Raw genomic sequence first — 19819 nt, forward strand, 5'->3', positions numbered from 1 at the left:
GGGTTATTCTGCATGACTAAACTAGAAATACACCCCCAATACTCTGCTCTTTTTGCGACCTTGTATTAGACAATCGGCCGCCCTCCGTCAGCCTCAAAACTGAGACTAAATAAGGGTGGGACTTAATAAGATGTCGTTTCAGTCGACTCTCCACATCTCGATATCCGAGGGACCATTGAGATGTGGAGAGATCGAGACAAAAAATATATTTTTTATGAATATTAGATTGAAATGATCACTTACAAGAATTCGCTTTATGCGTTTTACACAATGTAGGTATACTGTGCTATTACAAATTTGGTAATTTTAGTACCAAATACTCACTTTTTACATGTTCTACACATACTCACTGATGTGCTGAAGGACCGCGGTTTCGGCATCATAGCAACGACGAAATAAAGACTTCCTTTGTTTTTAGAGAAGATCTTTGTTGAAGACATCTGTATTCCTCATACAGCCAACTCTCCTTACTCGATGTTTCATATCTCGATATCGAGTTAGAGAACCATGGTAAAAGTTGATTTTCATGGCTAACTCGATGGTCCCTTGGATCACATTTGCACTGACGCAAACATAGATTCCGACAATAACTTTGTGATGGTTAAAGTGCGCCATAGACTTTTCGTCGTGAACAACATTCGGTACCGACGCCCACCACGGTACAATCTGGAACGACTCAAGCTACCCGAAGTCGCAACTGATTACGCGCAAAGCCTTGAAGCAGCGTTGCCAGAAGAGGGAGAGCTCACCGAAGCCCCTCTTGAGAACTGCTGGAATAGTCTCAAAGCAGCCATTAATAACGCAGCGGAAGGTGCCATTGGGTTCGTGGAAGGAAATCGACGGAAGGGTTGGTTCGACGAGGAGTGTCAGACGGTTTTGGACGAGAAGAATGCAGCGCGGGCGATGATGCTGCAGCAAGCCACCCGTCAAAACGTGGAACGATACAAACAGAAAAGAAGACGGCAAACCCATCTATTCCGGGATAGAAAGCGCCGCCTGGAAGAGTTGAAGTGCGAAGAGATGGAGCAGCTGTATCGTTCTCAAGAAACACGTACGTTCTACAAGAAACTCAATGCATCCCGCAAAGGCTTTGTGCCGCGAGCCGAAATGTGCCGGGATAAGGATGGAGGTATCTTGACGGACGAACGTGAGGTGATTGAAAGGTGGAAGCAGCACTACGATGAACACCTAAACGGCGCAGAGGAGGAAGACGAAGGCAGCAAATGGCTTCATCAGTACGACGGATGAGGGAGACGTGCCAACTCCCACAATATGTGAAGTTATGGATGCTACCAAACAGCCCAAGGACAATAAAGCAGCTGGAAAGGATGGTTTTGAAGCGGAACTTATTGAAATGGGTCCGGACAAGTTGGCTACTTGTCTGCACCGATTTATAGCCAGGATCTGGGATACAGAACAGCCAGCGGAGGAGTGGATAGAGGGACTAATATACCCAAAAATGGTGGCAAGTTAGAAAGTGAGAACTGTCGAGCGGACACCATTCTTAACGCAGCCTATAAAGTGCTTTCCCAGATCATCTTCTACCGTCTATCGCCGCTAGCAAGCAGATTTGTGGAAAGTTATCAAGCCGGTTTTGTGGACGGGCGATCGACAAAGGCATATTCCCACCAGTTGGGATATTTGTGCCATCGCCATATTTGAGCCTAAAGCCTGTCCACGTTAAATTTCGGACACCCAAATAATGGCAGCAAAAAAAAGTTACTCATAATTCAACAAAAACAATTGTTTTTTTCAGAATAAAAGAGTTATATCTACAAAATAAACAGTTGACAAGGATGTTAATCCTTCTTTCTGTAAAATTCTCGAACTTTCTGTGGTACACCCGCCATCCGTGTCCGAAATTTATCGTGGACAGGCTTTATTTCATCATCTACCCGATGGGAGAAGAAAGGGAAGGGAAAGATGGTAGGAAATATGAGTGGGATCATTTGAAGAGGGAAGATCGCATAAGTGAAAAGAGAGCATGTAGCTCCATACCACAATGGGTTCGAACAACGCCCTTAAAAGGGTACTGCAAAACGCATGAGCGTAAAGAGAGCCTATAGCTCAATACCACAGCCGGTTAAAAATAACAGAATGTCCTGAAGATTCAGGCTTCTGAATTCAGTTTCACTTAATGAGTGTTTACCAAGTAATTGTAATCGCATTTGCACAAAAACTGGACAGTTACATATCATAGGTGATACGAAGTTCCATAATTGGAGTCAAAACTATCACACACAAATGAGTCAGCACGCTGAATATTTGCCAGAGGCCTGTCAACGCTCTGACCAAGAGACTGCAATTCTGCTTTGACAGATTTGTTAAATACTTCGCCACCCTTGGAGATGGCTCAGTAATGTACACTTTTGTTTGACGACACGACTCGAAACTATTCCAATATTGCTTGTGTTGAGTTGCCCAAGAATTGATCTAAAGCTCAGGGCCAATGAAGTCATGCGATGCTCCTTCGCGAGCTAGCTCATCAGCCAATTAATTGCCAGCGATGGAAGAATGGCCAGGTACCCATACAAGGTTTACAGAGTTGACTGAATGCAGTTCCTCAATTTGCGTTCGACATGCGATAAGAAGCTTCGACCTTGAGTTGGCCGACGCAAGAGCATTTATAGCAGCCTGACTATCTGAACAGAAGTATATGACTTCACTCATTACGCGCTGCTGAAGTGCTGAAAAACGGAACAGTGTCTGCCAAGTGAGTAAAACTATGTCAACCTTAGCTCACGACGATATACACCTGCACCAGTTCTACCTTCAAGATGGGAGCCTTTAGTATTACATACTATATTGTTTGATATACTTTTTTTTCAAATAGCCAGACGTCCACTCTTCCTGTGAAGGGAATTATGTAGTAAATGTCCTGTAAGGAAAGTGACAATCAATTGTGAGATCACTTGGAGCAAGGACAATTTTGTCCCAATCCACCAAAAATGGAAACAACGAAGTGGCACAACGTCGAAAAGAGCCTCAAGCGTTGTCGTGGGAGTCGTAGAGAACACACCAGACATCGCCATCAAGCACATCTTTTGGAGGTGGCCCAATTTGGATTGGATTGTTCTCACTTCGCTCTTTTGCCACCACATAAGACAGGGCTGCCCAACGTACGGCCCGCGGGCCGCATCCGGCCCGCGACCTCTTTTTGTGCGGCCCGCGGAGGGATCGAAGATTCTTCTCAAATTTGGCCCATTGACTATCCTACCAACCTGAAATTAGAAATTACTTAATTTCCAATTTAATATCAACCTTATAATTTATTTAAATTGTTTTGTGTCCTTTAAATCTTCTTAGCTACTTAATTTTAAGACAAGCTTTTTACAAAATCTTGAACAGGGTTTTTTTAGAATTCTGGAAACGACTATCACGGATAACATCGGCACAGATTTTTTACCAGTATTCCATAGACTTCTAGCCTGAATTTACTGGAAATACTTTTTAGCAGTGTTGATAGACTCACACTCAAATCTCAATCAATATGCTCTCCCATGAAAGCAAACTTATTAGAGATCTGCTTCGCAAATCTCACGCTTGAGATTTTGATGATTTCGCATTTTTTTTTCAATCAATTCTAACTGTAAAAAAAGATTCAGTCGCAAAACCCGTCAAAAATTCGTGAAACCCGAATGTTGTTGCTTACGTTAGAAATGATTAGTATAATTTTACAAGACTAACAAGAAATTATTGCCGTATGTGAGTAAACTGTGGAAATACGAGACATTTAGTCAAAAAGGTGCGCCAACTCATCCATGATTTTTTTAAATGACAACTCACGCATGAAAAATCTCAAGCGTGAGATATGAGAAATCGAGTTTTTCACAACACAACAGTGCTTTTTAGCACTCTCAACGTTTTCAAGGTTGCATTTCGAAATGATTTTTGAGTGAGATTCTGAAGGAATCCTAGGCACGACTCTAGTAAAATCCTGGAAATTCTGACCAAAATTTTCGTAAAAGCACATTTTGGGTCGGATTCTGACAAAATTAAAAGAATAATTTCTATAAAATCCAGAGCTTTATTTGCACAGAATTGAAAAAAAAATTGGAGTTGATTCTTCAAAATATTCTGCAAGAGATTATTAAATAGTTTTGAAATAAACTCTCACAACATCCAGCAGAATGACTAGCAGGAATTTTCTGTTTCCCGATTTCTTCAAATAAAATTTACTTCATCAACTGATTTTTGTCAGATTTTATGAACTTCATTTATTTACTTTTGTCACACTTTAAGCGAATATTTGTTTTTTTTTTTAATTTGGCCCGCGACACGAAATTATTTTTGTGATTTGGCCCGCGGTTCAAAAAGGTTGGGCAGGCCTGACATAAGACATCCATATGCCAATATTGGTAACAACTGTTGTGTAAATCTATTTGAATACTTGGGTTTGAGGCCCGAGGTTTTACCAAAGGTTCGCCGGCATTGACCAAAGGCTATGATCAGTCACATTAAACTCAGTTCCAAAAAGACATAAAGGTCGAATTCCATCGCGGTTTTGTCTTTCCGTAAAAAGAACAATACTCGCGGAACATTACTAAAGGACCTATGTACAAATGAGAGATTCTCTCTTCTCTCGTTCTCTTTCGATCATAACAGTGGAACACTAAAGATTTTGGGAAGTTTTTCACTATAGATCGAAAATCAATTTCCTTGACTAGCGTTTCATACAAAAAACGCAACAGAAGAGTTTAATGTGACTCAGTTATTAATGAAAGAGAAAGTAAACAAAGAGAGCCTCTCAATGTTAGATAGGTCCTTTAGTAATGTTTCGCGAGAATAGATGTGTTATTCGGGTTAACCAAAAGGCCATATTGGCGAAACCAACTCTCGACAACTTGAAGAGCACTTTGCATCAGGTCGAATAGGGTGCTTAAGCATATACCAACTATCAAAGCTAGATAGTCGTCGGCAAATCCATAAGTTGGAAAACCGCAATTATTAACCTTTCGTTCGTCGCGCGAATTTTTGTAACGCGAGTAGTCGCGCGTTGTACTTTGTACAACACCCTTGGTTTTGCAAATATCCCAGGAGTCTAACAACTTAGAAAGATGGTGTGTTCGACAGAGTTGTTCAGTAGCTCAAATTCTTTCTTTGTTTAATCCTTAAAGTTCGATATTTTGTAAAATAATGATAGTCCCTGAGCTTCTGAACAACTTTGCTGAAGGTGCCTGTCTAAAAAGTCGAGATCCTGCAGTATCTGCAAAACAAAAAGTTCATGCTCACTAGCGCCGCCTGGTGGCAAAATACCCTATTTCTTGGCTCAAATAATGATAGCCCATGAGCTACTGAACTACTTTGCCGAAGGCACTATCTTTCTAAGTGGCCAGGCTCCTGAGATATCTGCAAACAAAAGTTTCATGCTCACTAGCGCCGTCTCGTGGTAAAATTTTTAATCAACTAGCTCGAAAAATGACAGTCCTTAACTTACTAAAAACTTTGCCGAAGACGACATCCTTCTAAATAGTCAGGATTCTGAAATATCTGCAAAACAAAAATAAATATTCCATGCCCACTAGCGCCACTTAGCGGTCAAATTCCGAATTAAATGAGGTACCATCAGATAGTGCTTCACCTCCAGAACAACTTTAATAAAGACCCCCGCGTTCCTTATCTGGATTTTAAGATATGACGATTTCAAACGATAGCCCGAAGGTTAAGTTGCCTCAGTATCTACGATATTCCACAAAAGTGGTGACAAGATTTCCCCTTGGGGGCATCCACAAGCACTCAATTTTCTAATCGCTGCTTGACGCAATGTCGAAAAGAGATGTCGGTTTTTGAGCATTTGATTAATTCAATTGCGAATCATTGTAGTCAGCCCATTGTTCCGTGCAGCTTTCAATATGGCATCCCAAGACACGCTATCGAAGGCACCCTCAATATCCAAGAAAACACCCAAGCAGGATTGCTTCTGAGCGCATGCTTTCTCGATATCGTATACAACTTTGTGTAAAAGAGTAAAGCCTGATTTGCTGCTGAACAGGAATCGCTAAAGAAATTTCTCGCCCATTCCTTGCAGAAATTTTCTACAGCCACTCCCGTTTGAACTGACATCTCTTTTCAACTGCGTACTGCGATTAGAAAAAAAGCGCTTTCTTGATCAATTCCTTGCAGGAATTTCTCATGCATCAAGATAGGCCAAGAAATTACTTGTCAGTAGCGAATCAGGCTTAAGCGAAGTATGCACTTCAACAGAAAAGTAATCGCCTATCTCAATGCGTGGAGAATTTCTTGTAAGAAATGGCCAAGAAAAGCATTTTTCTTTGATCGCAGTACGCAGTTGAAAAGACATGTCATTTCAAATAGAGCTCACTGTAGAAAATTTCTTGACCATTTCTTCCGCAGAAATTTTTACTTTTCTTGAGCGGAACAGCATACTTAGCTTTAACAGTGGACTTTCCAGGTTGGCAAGCATGTTGATTGACATGAAGAGGCATGTTTGCCAAATAAACATCACGGATGTTTATCGATAATGCGTTCCACACATTTCAGAAGAAAAGAGGTCAGACTGATTGCCCTAAAACTCTTCGCTTCTTCATACGACGCACGTCCTCCTTGCGAGATAAACTTTACAGAACCACGAGCTTGCGCAACTCTACGGTGAACCCAGTATCCAGGAAGTCTCCAAAGCTGGAAGGGTACGATGAGCGTTATACGTTGTGAGAATGCCGAACAACAAATGGTGTTCACCTCGAATCCGGCCGGTATAAGACGAACAGGAGCACAACGAGCTAGGTGGTTTGACTAAGTGGAGCAGGATCTTGGAAAAGTGGGGCGATCGAGAAACTGGTGGCTAGCAGCCGGAAGCAGGAAGTAGCAGGAAGAGTCTAGTACACGACACTGAAAACGGCCTTACAGTTGAGGTCGAAATACGCATATCTGTCAAAGGATACAAGCTCTAGTGGAATTAAATGGTATAGTACTAAATTCGGTTTTTTCATCTACTTATAGGTATTCTACTAAACAGCTCGAAGATTTATATTGTGTATTATTATTTATATTTCATATTGTGCTGGTGTGTAGTAAGTTATTTCTGCTACATGTGTTAAGTGCTGTATGCACTGGCCCCTCCCCGAAGAAATAGCGTAAGGTGGTTCCGGGGAGATAAGGGTCTGAGGCCAACGGTAATATCGGTGCACTGTACACCACTTGAGCAATTCAGCGAGAATTGCTCACCTACAGTGCATGGGCCGGTTTTAGTGGGTCGTCGGTGATGCTGCATCCCCACACTCCTTGAGCTACCTTCTCATGGATCTGATTGCAGATTTCCCCCTTGTTAAAAAATTGATCAGGGACGACAAGTTTTTTTTTAAATGAACCTAACAAAATTGATTAGAGATTGCGAGAAAATGTCGGACTATCACTCCACTTCATAAATTTCACAGGATCCAGTCAAATTATTTGTTTCGCTGATTATACGGATGGACAACCTTGGATCTTTGCTAACGACGATCAGCCGTGAAACATGGAGTCAATCAGTCGTGATATACGGGGACGTGTCATCGCTAGAAGTCGGGCTTTATATCGGCCCCAGAAAACCTGCGGTTCTAATGCACCGTTTATAAGTTCGTATGAGGATTCTTCAAGGGACAATGTCAACTGTCGTTTAGGTTCCTCAACCGTTGTGAGGTGCAAAATCCTTTGGTAATTGGCAATTTTAAAAGCTAATCGAACGAAATCCTCAAACAAAATTTATGACACTGTACTATTCGTACATGGTTCTGGAGGTTAACCCTTCTTGGAATGTCCCCTATCATGGTTGCTTCTCTGCTTCTGCTGTAGTTTTTGATCTGACCATGAGGCATGAAATCCGTGGAATTCCAGATCAGCTCCGATCGGAGCACATTCCCAAAATTTTTACAAGCAAGTTCGGTCACGTCAATTGCGACAGAACGTTTTACACTGATGGGTCAAAAACAAATGATCCCACTGGATTTGGTGTATTTAATGAATTTCATAGCGCCGCCCATAAACTTCAAAATCCTTGCTCCGTATACGTCACAGAACTAGCGGCTATACATTATACATTAGAGCGAATTGCCTCTCTTCCCTCTGATCAGTACTTCATTTTTACGGATAGCCTCAGCTCCATAGAGGCTATTCGATCAATGAGGCCGGTAAAGCACTCCACGTATTTCCTCCGCGAAATACGATCTAAACTGAGTGCTCTATCTAATCAATTATATACCATCACCTTGGTTTGGGTCCCATCTCATTGCTCCGTTCCGGGCAATGAGAAAGCGGACTCTCTTTCTAAGGTGGGCGCTATGGAAGGCGATATTTATGACAGACAAATCCTTTCAACGATTTTTTCTCAATTGCTCGTCAGTAAGCCTTGATCAGTTGGCAACAAAAATGGGATGCAGCAGAATTAGGCCGATGGTTACATTCCATTCTCCCACAGGTATCAAAGAAACCATGGTTTAAAGGGTTGGACCTCAGTCGAGACTTTATCAAGGTGTCATGTGTCGACTGATGTCCAATCACTACGCTCTAGGCTCGCATCTCCATCGAATAGGGCTCACCAATAGCAATCACTGTAGCTGTGATGCAGGCAATCAAGATATTAATCACGTGGTGTGGGAATACCCCGAATACGACTTTGTCAGATCTGTTTTTAGTGCATCTCTCAGAGCCCAAGGGAAACCAGAAAAGGAAGACATTAGAGATGTGTTGGGTAAGCAGGACCTTGTGTATATGGAGCTTGTGTACAAATTTTCGAAGCAAGCCGAAATCCATATTTGATTCCTCCGTCTTGTCGTTTGTTCCTCCACCTTGTGCCCCCTCGAAACTCGCTTGTCGCTTGTCGTTACAGGTTTTCGTTCTGTCCACTCGAAGTTTGACGAGCTGCAAAGATGCCAGAATACCACGCTGCTGACGGAATGATCCCTCAATCCTATCCTTCCCTAAAATATTGTTCTCCTTAATCTCGACTTATCCGCGAGTTTTACGATTCCCCGAAGCTAACCTTAGATATTAATAATCAAAACGAAATGTAAAAAAGATTTCAAATGAATTCGGCTCCGTTATGCCTGCTGGCGCTTGAGCCTTGTAAATAAATGAATAAGTAAAAAAAAGGGACAATGTCATCATAAATAACGCTCAACCGTTTTATTTTGCTTCATAACTCAACTCTAGATAAATGTATTTCCGAACTTACTGTTAAATCAATATAATAATGTGTATAATTGCCTGCGTCTGGTGTACCTGTACCTTCATTCAGTAGCAGTAATAAAGTTATCTAGTCTGCACTGTCAAGACTCGCACAATAGGCATACAAAATAGGCGAATGATTCCAGTGTTGTTCATCACGACCATCGCCCCGATTGAGAATTTTCCTTCGCGAAACTTTACGGGAACATAAAGTGCGGATTATGGACCCAGATCAATCATCAATACAATTCAGCTTTAAAGGTACGATTTGTATATTTTAGTACGATACCAATCTCGGGCGGCATCAATAAATACAAGGCCTTCTGCGGTACGAGGGATTTGATTCAGTTTCTAATTTTCGAATGACGCCACAACTGAGCTGGCGGGTTACTCTTATTATTTTTAATGTGTATATTATCGTGTATGTATATTCGATATAACAATTACAGAGTGGATAATTGTTGCACAGTGTAAAAAATATATTCATTTAAAAAAGTGATTGGTAGGTGTTGATTAAAAAAACAATCTTCGAAATTTACAATTTTACTATTTGTTTTTTTTTCTGAGTTTTTTTCTTAAGAATGTCTTGTATAATAAAGAAATATTGTCTTTTCATAGTTTTCGTCTAAAATTTAAAAGAAAAACTCAACGATCAGGGAAAGCACTTGTACAACCTAAGACAGTAGTGGTGTAGGATTTTAGAATAAGGAATTTCAAAGGCTATGCTTACCGCGACACGATGACAATCAGTTCTGTTGTTAGTATAGGTAGTAGTGGACGATTAACATTCGTTAACAATGTGTGGGCGTGTAGCGCGACGGTCACCACTTAAGGTACTCAGACTACAGATAAACGCACTCCATCAGCTGCTGGCTCAAACTGCTGTAAGGAAGAAGGGCAAATCATCCACTGTAAGTAGAGAAATGAGGTGTGAATCCGGTTTAAGTCACGCAGGCTACAACACTGATAGACTAGATGTTGGAGGAGTGTTAGAATTGGAAAGTGTGATGTGCTGAACATGTTGAGATTGACTTTATAATCTCTCGTGAATCGATGTTAAAAACAGATGATAATAAATGAGGATGCGAAATCGGTTGTTTATGTACATAAAAATTACCCCGTTCTATTCCTTAAGATAGCTAGCTCTGAGTAGGCTGAAAACGAGAAAAAAGCAATTCAAAATTAAAATCATAACACACATAAAATATATACATAACATATTAGGGTAGGGTTGAAGGGTATGATAAAACAAGAGAGAAGGTCATTTGGCATGTTTCTTTTTTTTGGCGAATTGACCATTTGGGGAGCGGATCATTTGGCATAAAGCCATTCAGCATAAAGTCGTTTGGCATAAGGTCATTTGGCATAATGGACATTTGGAATAACGGTCATTTGGCATAAACAGAATTATAGGGTGTTCCAGAAAGTATAGGCACGACTTTGGTAATGAAAATCATAGTACTTTTCCAAACAATCAAATATTGTTATATTTTTGTATTTTTCTGTAGACTATTTCAACCAGCATCTGTGATAAATTTGTTTGGTTTAGTGATCGTTTACATTGAACATTTTTTTTTTAGGAAAATCAATTCTTACGTGGTCAGCACAGATCCTACATTTTGTTTTGGTTGAAAAATAACTAGTTAAATATGTTTTTATCAAAATATTTTGCCGTGGTGAGTTCAAGTACATTGTAATAAGGATGTTTTACAAAAAAAAAAAACATCACGAAGTTATGACTCTTCTTCTTCTTATTTGGCTTTACATCAATTATCTTGATAAAGCCTCGCCAACAATATTTCGCCGATTCCCTCGGTTCATGGCCGCTTCTCTCCATCCTCGACTGTGACCCACGCTCTCCAGGTCCTGGTGTACCTGGTCAATCCACCTAGCTCGCTGCGCCCCACGCCTTCTTGTTCCGACCGGATTCGTGGCGAACACCATCTTTACAGGGTTGTTGTCCGGCATTCTTGCAACATGCCCTGCCCAGCGTATCCTTACAGCTTTAGCTACCTTCACGATACTGGGTTCGCCGTAGAGTTGAGCGAGCTCGTGGTTCATCCTTCGCCGCCACACGCCGTTCTCCTGCACGCCGCCGAAGATCGTCCTTAGCACTCGGCGTTCGAATACCCCAAGAGCTTGCAAGTCCTCCTCGAGCATAGTCCACGCCTCATGCCCATAGAGGACTACCGGTCTTATGAGCGTTTTGTACATCGTGCATTTGGTGCGGGGGTGAATCTTTCTTGACCGCAGTTTCTTCTGGAGCCCATAGTAGGCACGACTTCCGCTGATGATGCGCCTTCGTATTTCCCGACTAACATTGTTGTCAGCCGTCAACAAGGATCCGAGGTAGACGAACTCGTCCACCACCTCGAAGGTATCCCCGTCTATCGTAACACTGCTTCCTAGGCGGGCCCTGTCGCGCTCAGTTCCGCCAACCAGCATGTACTTTGTTTTCGACGCATTCACCATTAGCCCGACTCTTGTTGCTTCGCGTTTCAGGCGGGTGAACAAATCTGCCACCGTTTCAAATTTTCTCCCAATAATATCCATGTCGTCCGCGAAGCAAACAAATTGTCCGGATCTCGTGAAAATCGTGCCTCGACTGTTAAGTCCGGCTCTCCGCATGACACCTTCAAGCGCAATATTGAACAACAGGCACGAAAGTCCGTCGCCCTGTCGTAGTCCCCGCCGAGACTCGAACGAACTGGAGTGTTCGCCCGAGATCTTAACGCAGTTTTGCACACCGTCCATCGTTGCTCTGATCAATCTTGTGAGCTTCCCGGGAAAGCTGTTCTCGTCCATGATTTTCCATAGCTCTATGCGGTCGATACTATCGTATGCCGCCTTGAAATCGATGAACAAATGGTGCGTAGGGACCTGGTACTCACGGCATTTCTGGAGGATTTGCCGCACGGAAAAGATCTGGTCCGTTGTCGAGCGGCCGTCGATGAAACCTGCTTGATAACTTCCCACGAACTCGTTTGCTATAGGTGATAGACGACGGAAGAGAATCTGGGATAGCACTTTATAGGCGGCGTTTAGGATGGTGATTGCACGATAATTTTCACACTCCAGTTTGTCGCCCTTTTTGTAGATAGGGCATATAACGCCTTGCTTCCACTCCTCCGGTAGCTGTTCCATTTCCCAGATTCTGACTATCAGCCGATGCAGACAAGCGGCCAACCTGTCCGGGCCCATCTTGATGAGTTCGGCTCCGATACCATCCTTGCCAGCGGCTTTGTTGTTCTTGAGCTGTTGAATGGCATCCTTAACTTCCCCCATCGTGGGAGCTGGTTGATTTCCGCTGTCCGCTGTGCTGACGTAGCCATCGCCTTCGCTGTCCTGACCTTCTGTGCCTGTGTTGTCTGCGCCATTCAGGTGTTCATCGTAGTGCTGCTTCCACCTTTCGATCACCTCGCGTCCGTCCGTCAAGATGCTCCCATCCTTATCCCGGCACATCTCAGCTCGCGGCACGAAGCCTTTGCGGGATGTGTTGAGCTTCTGATAGAACTTCCGCGTTTCTTGAGAACGGTACAGCAACTCCATCTCTTGGCATTCCACCTCTTCCAGGCGGCGCTTTTTGTCCCGGAATAGGCGGGTTTGCTGTTTCCGTTTCAGTCTGTATCGTTCCACGTTTTGCCGCGTACCATGCTGCAGCATTGCAGCCCGCGCTGCATTCTTCTCCTCTAAAACCTCCTGGCACTCCTCGTCGAACCAATCGTTTCTTGAGCTCCGTTCCACATATCCGACAACGCTTTCGGCAGCGTCGTTAATGGCTGCTTTGACTGTCCTCCAGCAGTCCTCAAGAGGGGCCCTATCGAGCTCGCCCTCATCCGGCAACGCTGCCTCAAGATGCTGCGCGTACGCATTGGCGACATCCGGTTGTTTCAGCCGCTCGAGATTGTACCGGGGCGGGCGTCGGTACCGTACATTGTTGATGACGGATAGTTTTGGGCGCAGTTTCACCATCACCAGGTAGTGGTCGGAGTCAATGTTGGCGCCACGATAGGTTCTGACGTCGGTTATGTCGGAGAAGTGCCGTCCATCGATCAAAACGTGGTCGATTTGCGATTCTGTCTGCTGGGGTGATCTCCAGGTGTACCGATACGGGAGGCTGTGCTGGAAATAGGTGCTACGAATGGCCATGTTCTTGGAGGCGGCAAAATCTATCAGTCGTAGGCCGTTCTCGTTCGTCAGCCGGTGGGCGCTGAACTTTCCAATCGTCGGTCTGAACTCCTCCTCCTGGCCAACCTGAGCGTTCAAATCTCCTATGATGATCTTGACGTCGTGGCTTGGGCAGCGGTCGTACTCGCGTTCGAGCTGCGCGTAAAATGCGTCCTTGTCATCATCAGTGCTTCCGGAGTGTGGGCTATGCACGTTGATTATGCTGAAGTTAAAGAATCGGCCTTTGATTCTTAACTTGCACATTCGTTCATTGATCGGCCACCACCCGATCACGCGCCTTTGCATATCACCCATCACTATGAAAGCTGTTCCCAGCTCGCGTGTGTTGCCGCAGCTCTGGTAGATGGTATGATTACCTCTAAACGTTCGCACCAATGCTCCTGTCCAGCACACCTCCTGCAGCGCTACGATGTCGAAACCGCGGGTCTTCAGTACATCGGAGAGTATGCGAGTACTTCCAATGAAGTTGAGAGATTTGCAGTTCCACGTACCGAGTTTCCAATCGCTAGTCCATTTTCGTCGCTGTGGTCTTTGCCGATTGTTCCGGTCCGTATTCTCTCGTTGACGTTCCTGTGCTGATGTGTTTTTACGGTTGGCTTACAGGGCCTGACACCAACCCCCGGAGGACCATTCCCCCTAAATGTTCGGAGGGCCATAGTGCGCAGTTTAGCTTAGAGTCCTTCTCTGGCACTCGGACGATGATCAGCCGCCCCTGACATGGGGAACAGACGCTGTTGTGAGCCGCTCCTAACGTGGAGTACAGACGCTCCAGGTTTGCAGAAGCAAACCCCCCCTTCCCTGTCAGCATACGACCAAAGTTCCCACCGGGGGTTGGTTACCCGATCTTCCCCAAGGTTACTCGTACCCCGGCCAGTACCACGAGGATGTAGGGGTAGGAGTTGCTGGGCAAGAGGCTAAGGACCGCACAAAGGGGTCTATTTTATTCCTGCAGGTACGCGAGGTACCAATGGTACGCCATGCCCAGCCATTTACCGCGCCAAAGTTATGACTCATCAGGTACTTTAAATAATAATAAAAATAATAGGTACATTTCAGATTTACGAAAGTTTAATCCCTATTCTCTTGGATAGGCAACTTTAATTTTTGATTTATTCATGTTTTTACGTAAATATAAAGATTTGTTTTTTGACCATTTTCATATCGACCATGGCTAGAAGAGGATTTTCAATTCCAATACAAATTTTACATGCTTAAATTTAAAATTTCAATCTGAATAAGTGATAGTCCGATCAATTATAATATCGTCGCTGATAAATATATTTTTGTCAGATTTTTATTATACGCACTTTATGACACAGAACAAATTTTATAAAACAAAGGCGCTCAAAAATAACGCGATTTGTGCAAGACTGATAAGAGATACTTCAAAGAAATGTTACGTAATCAACACATTATTAATTGAATTATTTATTAAAAAATCATAATCTACTCTTGTTGGGTACAGTAATCAAATGTGTAAAAATCAGATTTTTATCTTCACTAGTCTTGAAATGGTGAAGTCGTGTCCATACTTTCTGGGACACCCTATGTATCCCTTGCCTGTTTGGCATGACATGGAGAACAACCTACTTGAAAAAAAAGGAGAAGGTCAAGTTAAAAAAAATCTTATGATTTTTGTATAAACATATAGGGTAGAAGATGTCATTATCGCTATAGTACCAATTATGTCAATAGTAGAAAAAGGTAGGGGAAGATCCCCCAGTACCGGACACTTAAGCCACTAAATTCATAATTCGAAAAATATTGATTTTATGGGCGTGTTACCCATTTATGATAAATATTATTATTTTTATAGTGTACAAAAATAAATTTGAAAATATAAATATGAATTTTGACACTGCATTTTGATGATGAATTTTAGTACCAAATTGATCGATCTCGAAAGGTGGCACCCAATACCGGACACGATCTGGAAATGCCTCGAATTCTGTAAATTTGAACATCATTGAATGTGTACACTATAGGAATAGTTTATAATTACCAATTCAATGCAATTGCAACATTTACAAGAATAATTTGAGTTTTTCTTAGTTTGCAAGATGCCCATCAAAAACCTCTTTCATATATGATGAAAAATAGCACATTTTACGATGATGTTCTGAATGTTCATTCTTCTTAGTTTTATTGCATGTTTGATACCATGATCGATGGAACCCATGAAAAATGAAGGTATTCTGAGACACTGATGCAATAATTACAAAGATATCATATAACAAATCATGCTGTCCGAAACTGAGGGACAGGAGGTGCTTAACCAAAATTGTAATCTGTCCATATTTAGTTCAATTATGGTACAAAATACATTCATACTATCAAATTAGGAATATCTTCGATCATGCTTACGGGATTCAAACTATTTTTTTCATATTCAAAATATTTACTAAATAGGCTCAAAATTAAGTGAACACGTCAATTTTTTAAAGATTTTCAAACTTTTCTACTTTTTAAAAAAGGCATGCATATTTTAACCTTTCGGTCGTCGCGCGAATTTTTGTAACGCGAGTAGTCGCGCGTTGTACTTTGTACAACACCCTTGGTTTTGCGAATATCTCAGGAGTCTGACCACTTAGATAGATGACGTCTTCGGCAAAGTTGATCAGTAGCTTATGGGCTATCATTATTATAGATAAGAAATTCGGGATTTTGCCACTAGGCGGCGCTAGTGAGCATTAAGCTTTTGTTTCCCAGATCTCATGATCCTGACCACTTAGAAAGATGGCGTCTTCGGAAAAGTTGTTCGGTAACTCAAGGACTATCATTGTTTGAGCTAGTTGATTCAAAATGTTGCCACTAGGTGGCGCTAGTGAGCATAAAACATTTGTTTCGCAAATATCTCAGGAGCCTGATCACTTAGAAAGATGGTGTCTTCGGCAGAGTTGTTCAGTAGCTCAAATTTTTTCTTTGTTTATTCCTTAAAGTTAGAGATTTATTAATATAATGATAGTCCCTGAGCTTCTGAACAACTTTGCCAAAGGTGCCTGTCTAAAAAGTCAAGATCCTGCAGTATCCGCCAAACAAAAATTTCATGCTCACTAGCGCCGCCTGATGGCAAAATATCGTATTTTTTGGCTCAAATAATGATAGTCCTTGAGCTACCAAACTACTTTGCCGAAGACACCATCTTTCTAAGTGGTCAGGCTCCTGAGATATCTGCAAACAAAAGTTTCATGCTCACTAGCGCCGCCTTGTGGCAAAATTTTGAATCAACTAGCTCGAAAAATGATAGTCCTTAACTTACTAAACAACTTTGGCGAAGACGACATCCTTCTAAATGGTCAGGATCCTGGAAAATCTGCAAAACAAAAGTAAAACTTCCATGCCCACTAGTGCCATCTAGCGGTTATATTCCGAATTAAATAAAGTACCATCAGATAGCGCTTCACCTTCAGAAAAACTTTACTAAAGACCCCAAGTTTCTATATTATCTGGATTTCGAGATATGACGATTTCAAACTGTGGTTTCCTCGAGCCGTACATAGTGCGTTCATTATTATGCGACTTCCATGTACATTTGTTGATTTTACCGTATTATAAAGGGTCATACTGTAAATAAAAACTGTCGAGTATTGTTCTTAAGAAGATTCTTGAGGAATACATTTTGGTTTGGTGTCGATAGATATCTTTGTTACAAAATGATAGCATATAAATCACAACTGTTGTACAAAGTACAACAGCGCGACAGCCCGAAGGTTAAGGATGTGTTATTCTACGCAAACATTAGTCTACATAAAAGCTTTGTTTTCTACTAATACACCATCTTGATTGGACCATGATTTCTCAATGTTTCGACTTTGTCCGGTATTGGGTGCTGTCCGGCACTGGGGGATCTCCCCCTATTTATGTTATTGCTCCAATGTTCCAATGAGCTCTCTCGTGAAAGCAAACTCATAAGAAATCTGCTTCGAAAATCTCATGCGCACAACTAGAGGCGGCTTCACTCATTCAATTCATAAGATTTTTAAACAAAGTGCATACTGGGGAGATAGAATAATATCTTCCTTACAATCTTATGATGAAAATAGTGTTCTGTCAAATTTTCAGCATTTTATGTGGTGATTTAGAAGTGGACCAATGACGAAGAAGGTTTTCAATGAAAATGGCGAAAAATGTTCCAAAACCGTTAGAACGGTAATATAAGTAAAAACACTCAAATTTAAAGCTCAATCATATATCCATGATAATAAAAAAAAGCTCCAGATAGCAACTCAATTCGACTAATGGAGAAAGATTTGCTCTCATTTAGCTCTATTCGAGATTATAGTTCAGTTATATTTCTGCAAAGATCTCAAACAAAATACTGTTCTGAAATCCAATTCGAATAACTTAAATAATTAAGGATTCCAACTGCTGGCATATTGATTTGTCTTACCGCTGTATTTTTGTAATATCTAAAAACACGTATAGGGATGAATAGGGAATCAACAATTCAACAATCATTTAAAAATCATTCGTTTGTCTGTCGTATGCATGTTCCAAATTAAGGAGTTGGGACAGAGCGCCAGAAAGAAACAGAAGAGCGTTTTGGCCAATCCTCCAACAATCTCTAAAGGTTTTCTTTGGGGAAAATCTGGAATAATCCCTTGGGAATATATAACAAACGGGAAAGTGATCATAAATAAAATACCATGAAATATTCCTACAGGCCATAAGAAATCTCTGGATGAAATCTTAAAGCAATTCTAGTATTCCTGGAGGACTAACCGGATGTATCACTGGAAACATTGAGAAAAAATACCAACAAGAGTTTTGGATTCTCTCCTAACGATGTTAATAAAGGAATCCCTTTAAGAATATCAGGAGGAATATTTGTTGGAATCACTGGAGGACATCCTGAGCAAAAACGAAGTAAAATAAACTCGGGTAATCTTGAGCACAAACAAACAAACAATTTCAATACCTATTCCAGAAAAAAAAATCCATTACAAACTCAACCTTTTCGAGAATCATTCATAAGTTTCTACGTGGTTTCCTAATTCTATGTGCATTTCGTAATAAATGCCTTAACTGTTCCGCCAGAATTTTCTCTATGCACTTCTTCTTCACTTATAGAAAGACAATTGGAGCAGCTGTTCTAGCAGCATTTAGTTAGAGTCTTGTGGTTAAGAGATGCTTTTAAGAATTATTCCTGAGATTTCTTCCAAGATTTATGGTAGGGTAGAAGCACCGGTTTTGGCTGTAGCGCTAATTGTAGCCATAGTGGATTGAACAAAGTTTTACGAATTTGTTCAAAGTATATTGGAAACAATTTATTATTCTACAAATTCTAACTGCTCTACCTATCTAATTTGGCCAGCAAATTCTTAAGTTGGTTACTTCCGTAAGAAACCAATGGGACTGACCAATTCAGAAACAAAAATGACTGAAACTGGTTTTGATGGCCTACATCAACCAACGCTTATCCTGGTCCCGTTAGTGTGGACGTCTCCCATACCGGAACTGGCGGAAAACACTCGGCGCTGGAGGAGACCTTAAGAAGGAAGTTTCATACCTACGCCTGCAACCCTGAACGACGTGGGAGTCAAGACTCAAGACTAGACTGGCCCTAAAACCAAAATCTGTTAAAACTCAACGGGGCACCCCCTAGATATGTGCCTTAGGGTAAGAAAAAAGCGCTCACAAAATTTCAACTCGATTGGTTGCTCCTCCAGCTGGCGCATTCAATTTGAAGTTTGTAGGGAATGTTCGTTCCAAATATATTGAGAATTGACCCAATGTCACTGTTTCGTTCCGTATACTAGTTGATCGCGTTCAATTGAGCCCAGAATGACAAATACACTAGTTGATACCCAAATGAACACAATTGCAGAAGGTTGTATCTAGGTTTAAGCTCGTTTTCATTAACATTTCAGTTATTGAAAGTTAGGCTTAGATCAGCCTCCCGTACAGTCACATATAGGCATGCGCGTTGTGTAGCAGCACGCTCAGCGTCATAGGTGGCTATGATGCGCTTAGTGGCTATGTTGAGGACATACATAGCAGTATAGCATGAGCTTAGCAAATCTGCTTCAAATAGTTAAAACACCAACTTTATCAATTTTAATCATGATACAAGCTTCTACAATATTGTCTGCTATGGTATCAAGTAGTGTTTTTGACAATCTGGGTGCAATTGAACGCGATCAACGATTTTCCTGAACCAAACATTCGATGATGCGCTGAATCCCATATGTTTGAGCTGAAAATCCCATATTAATCTCAATTCAAATGCGCCAGCTCATGGAACGACCAAATGAGCTGAAACTTTCAGGAAGTCTTCTCCTAACTCTAAGGTATAATTCTGGAGGGTGCCCCGTGGAATTAAACAACTTCAATTTTCTCCCATACTAAGCTGGGCCAGTCTACTCAAGACGAGTCAAGACTTTCAAGGACTAGGGACGCGTCGGGCTCTACCCGCTACCCCAATAGACGACGTGGGAAGCGAAGCTACATTCACGCAAGGAATCTTCCA

The 19819-nt window shown here is 41.8% G+C and overlaps 1 protein-coding gene across 2 annotated transcripts in view; it reads right to left on the reverse strand.

Moving 5' to 3' along the window:
* Positions 1-9123: 9123 nt before the first annotated feature.
* Positions 9124-19819, reverse strand: part of LOC5566229 (rab11 family-interacting protein 5) — an 83028-nt gene continuing 72332 nt past the window's right edge. The window contains exons 4-5 of one of the 2 annotated variants that reach the window (XM_021838783.1): positions 10280-10316; positions 9124-10071 (exon numbers count right to left, since the gene is read on the reverse strand). In XM_021838783.1, coding sequence (XP_021694475.1) covers positions 10286-10316 — 31 coding nt within the window. In that variant the 3' untranslated portion in view covers positions 9124-10071; positions 10280-10285. The remainder of the gene's footprint in view (positions 10072-10279; positions 10317-19819) is intronic. The other variant, XM_021838784.1, reaches the window with a different exon arrangement.

The sequence above is a fragment of the Aedes aegypti genome, chromosome 1 (assembly GCF_002204515.2).
Source record: "Aedes aegypti strain LVP_AGWG chromosome 1, AaegL5.0 Primary Assembly, whole genome shotgun sequence".
Taxonomy (NCBI): Eukaryota; Metazoa; Arthropoda; class Insecta; order Diptera; family Culicidae; genus Aedes; species Aedes aegypti.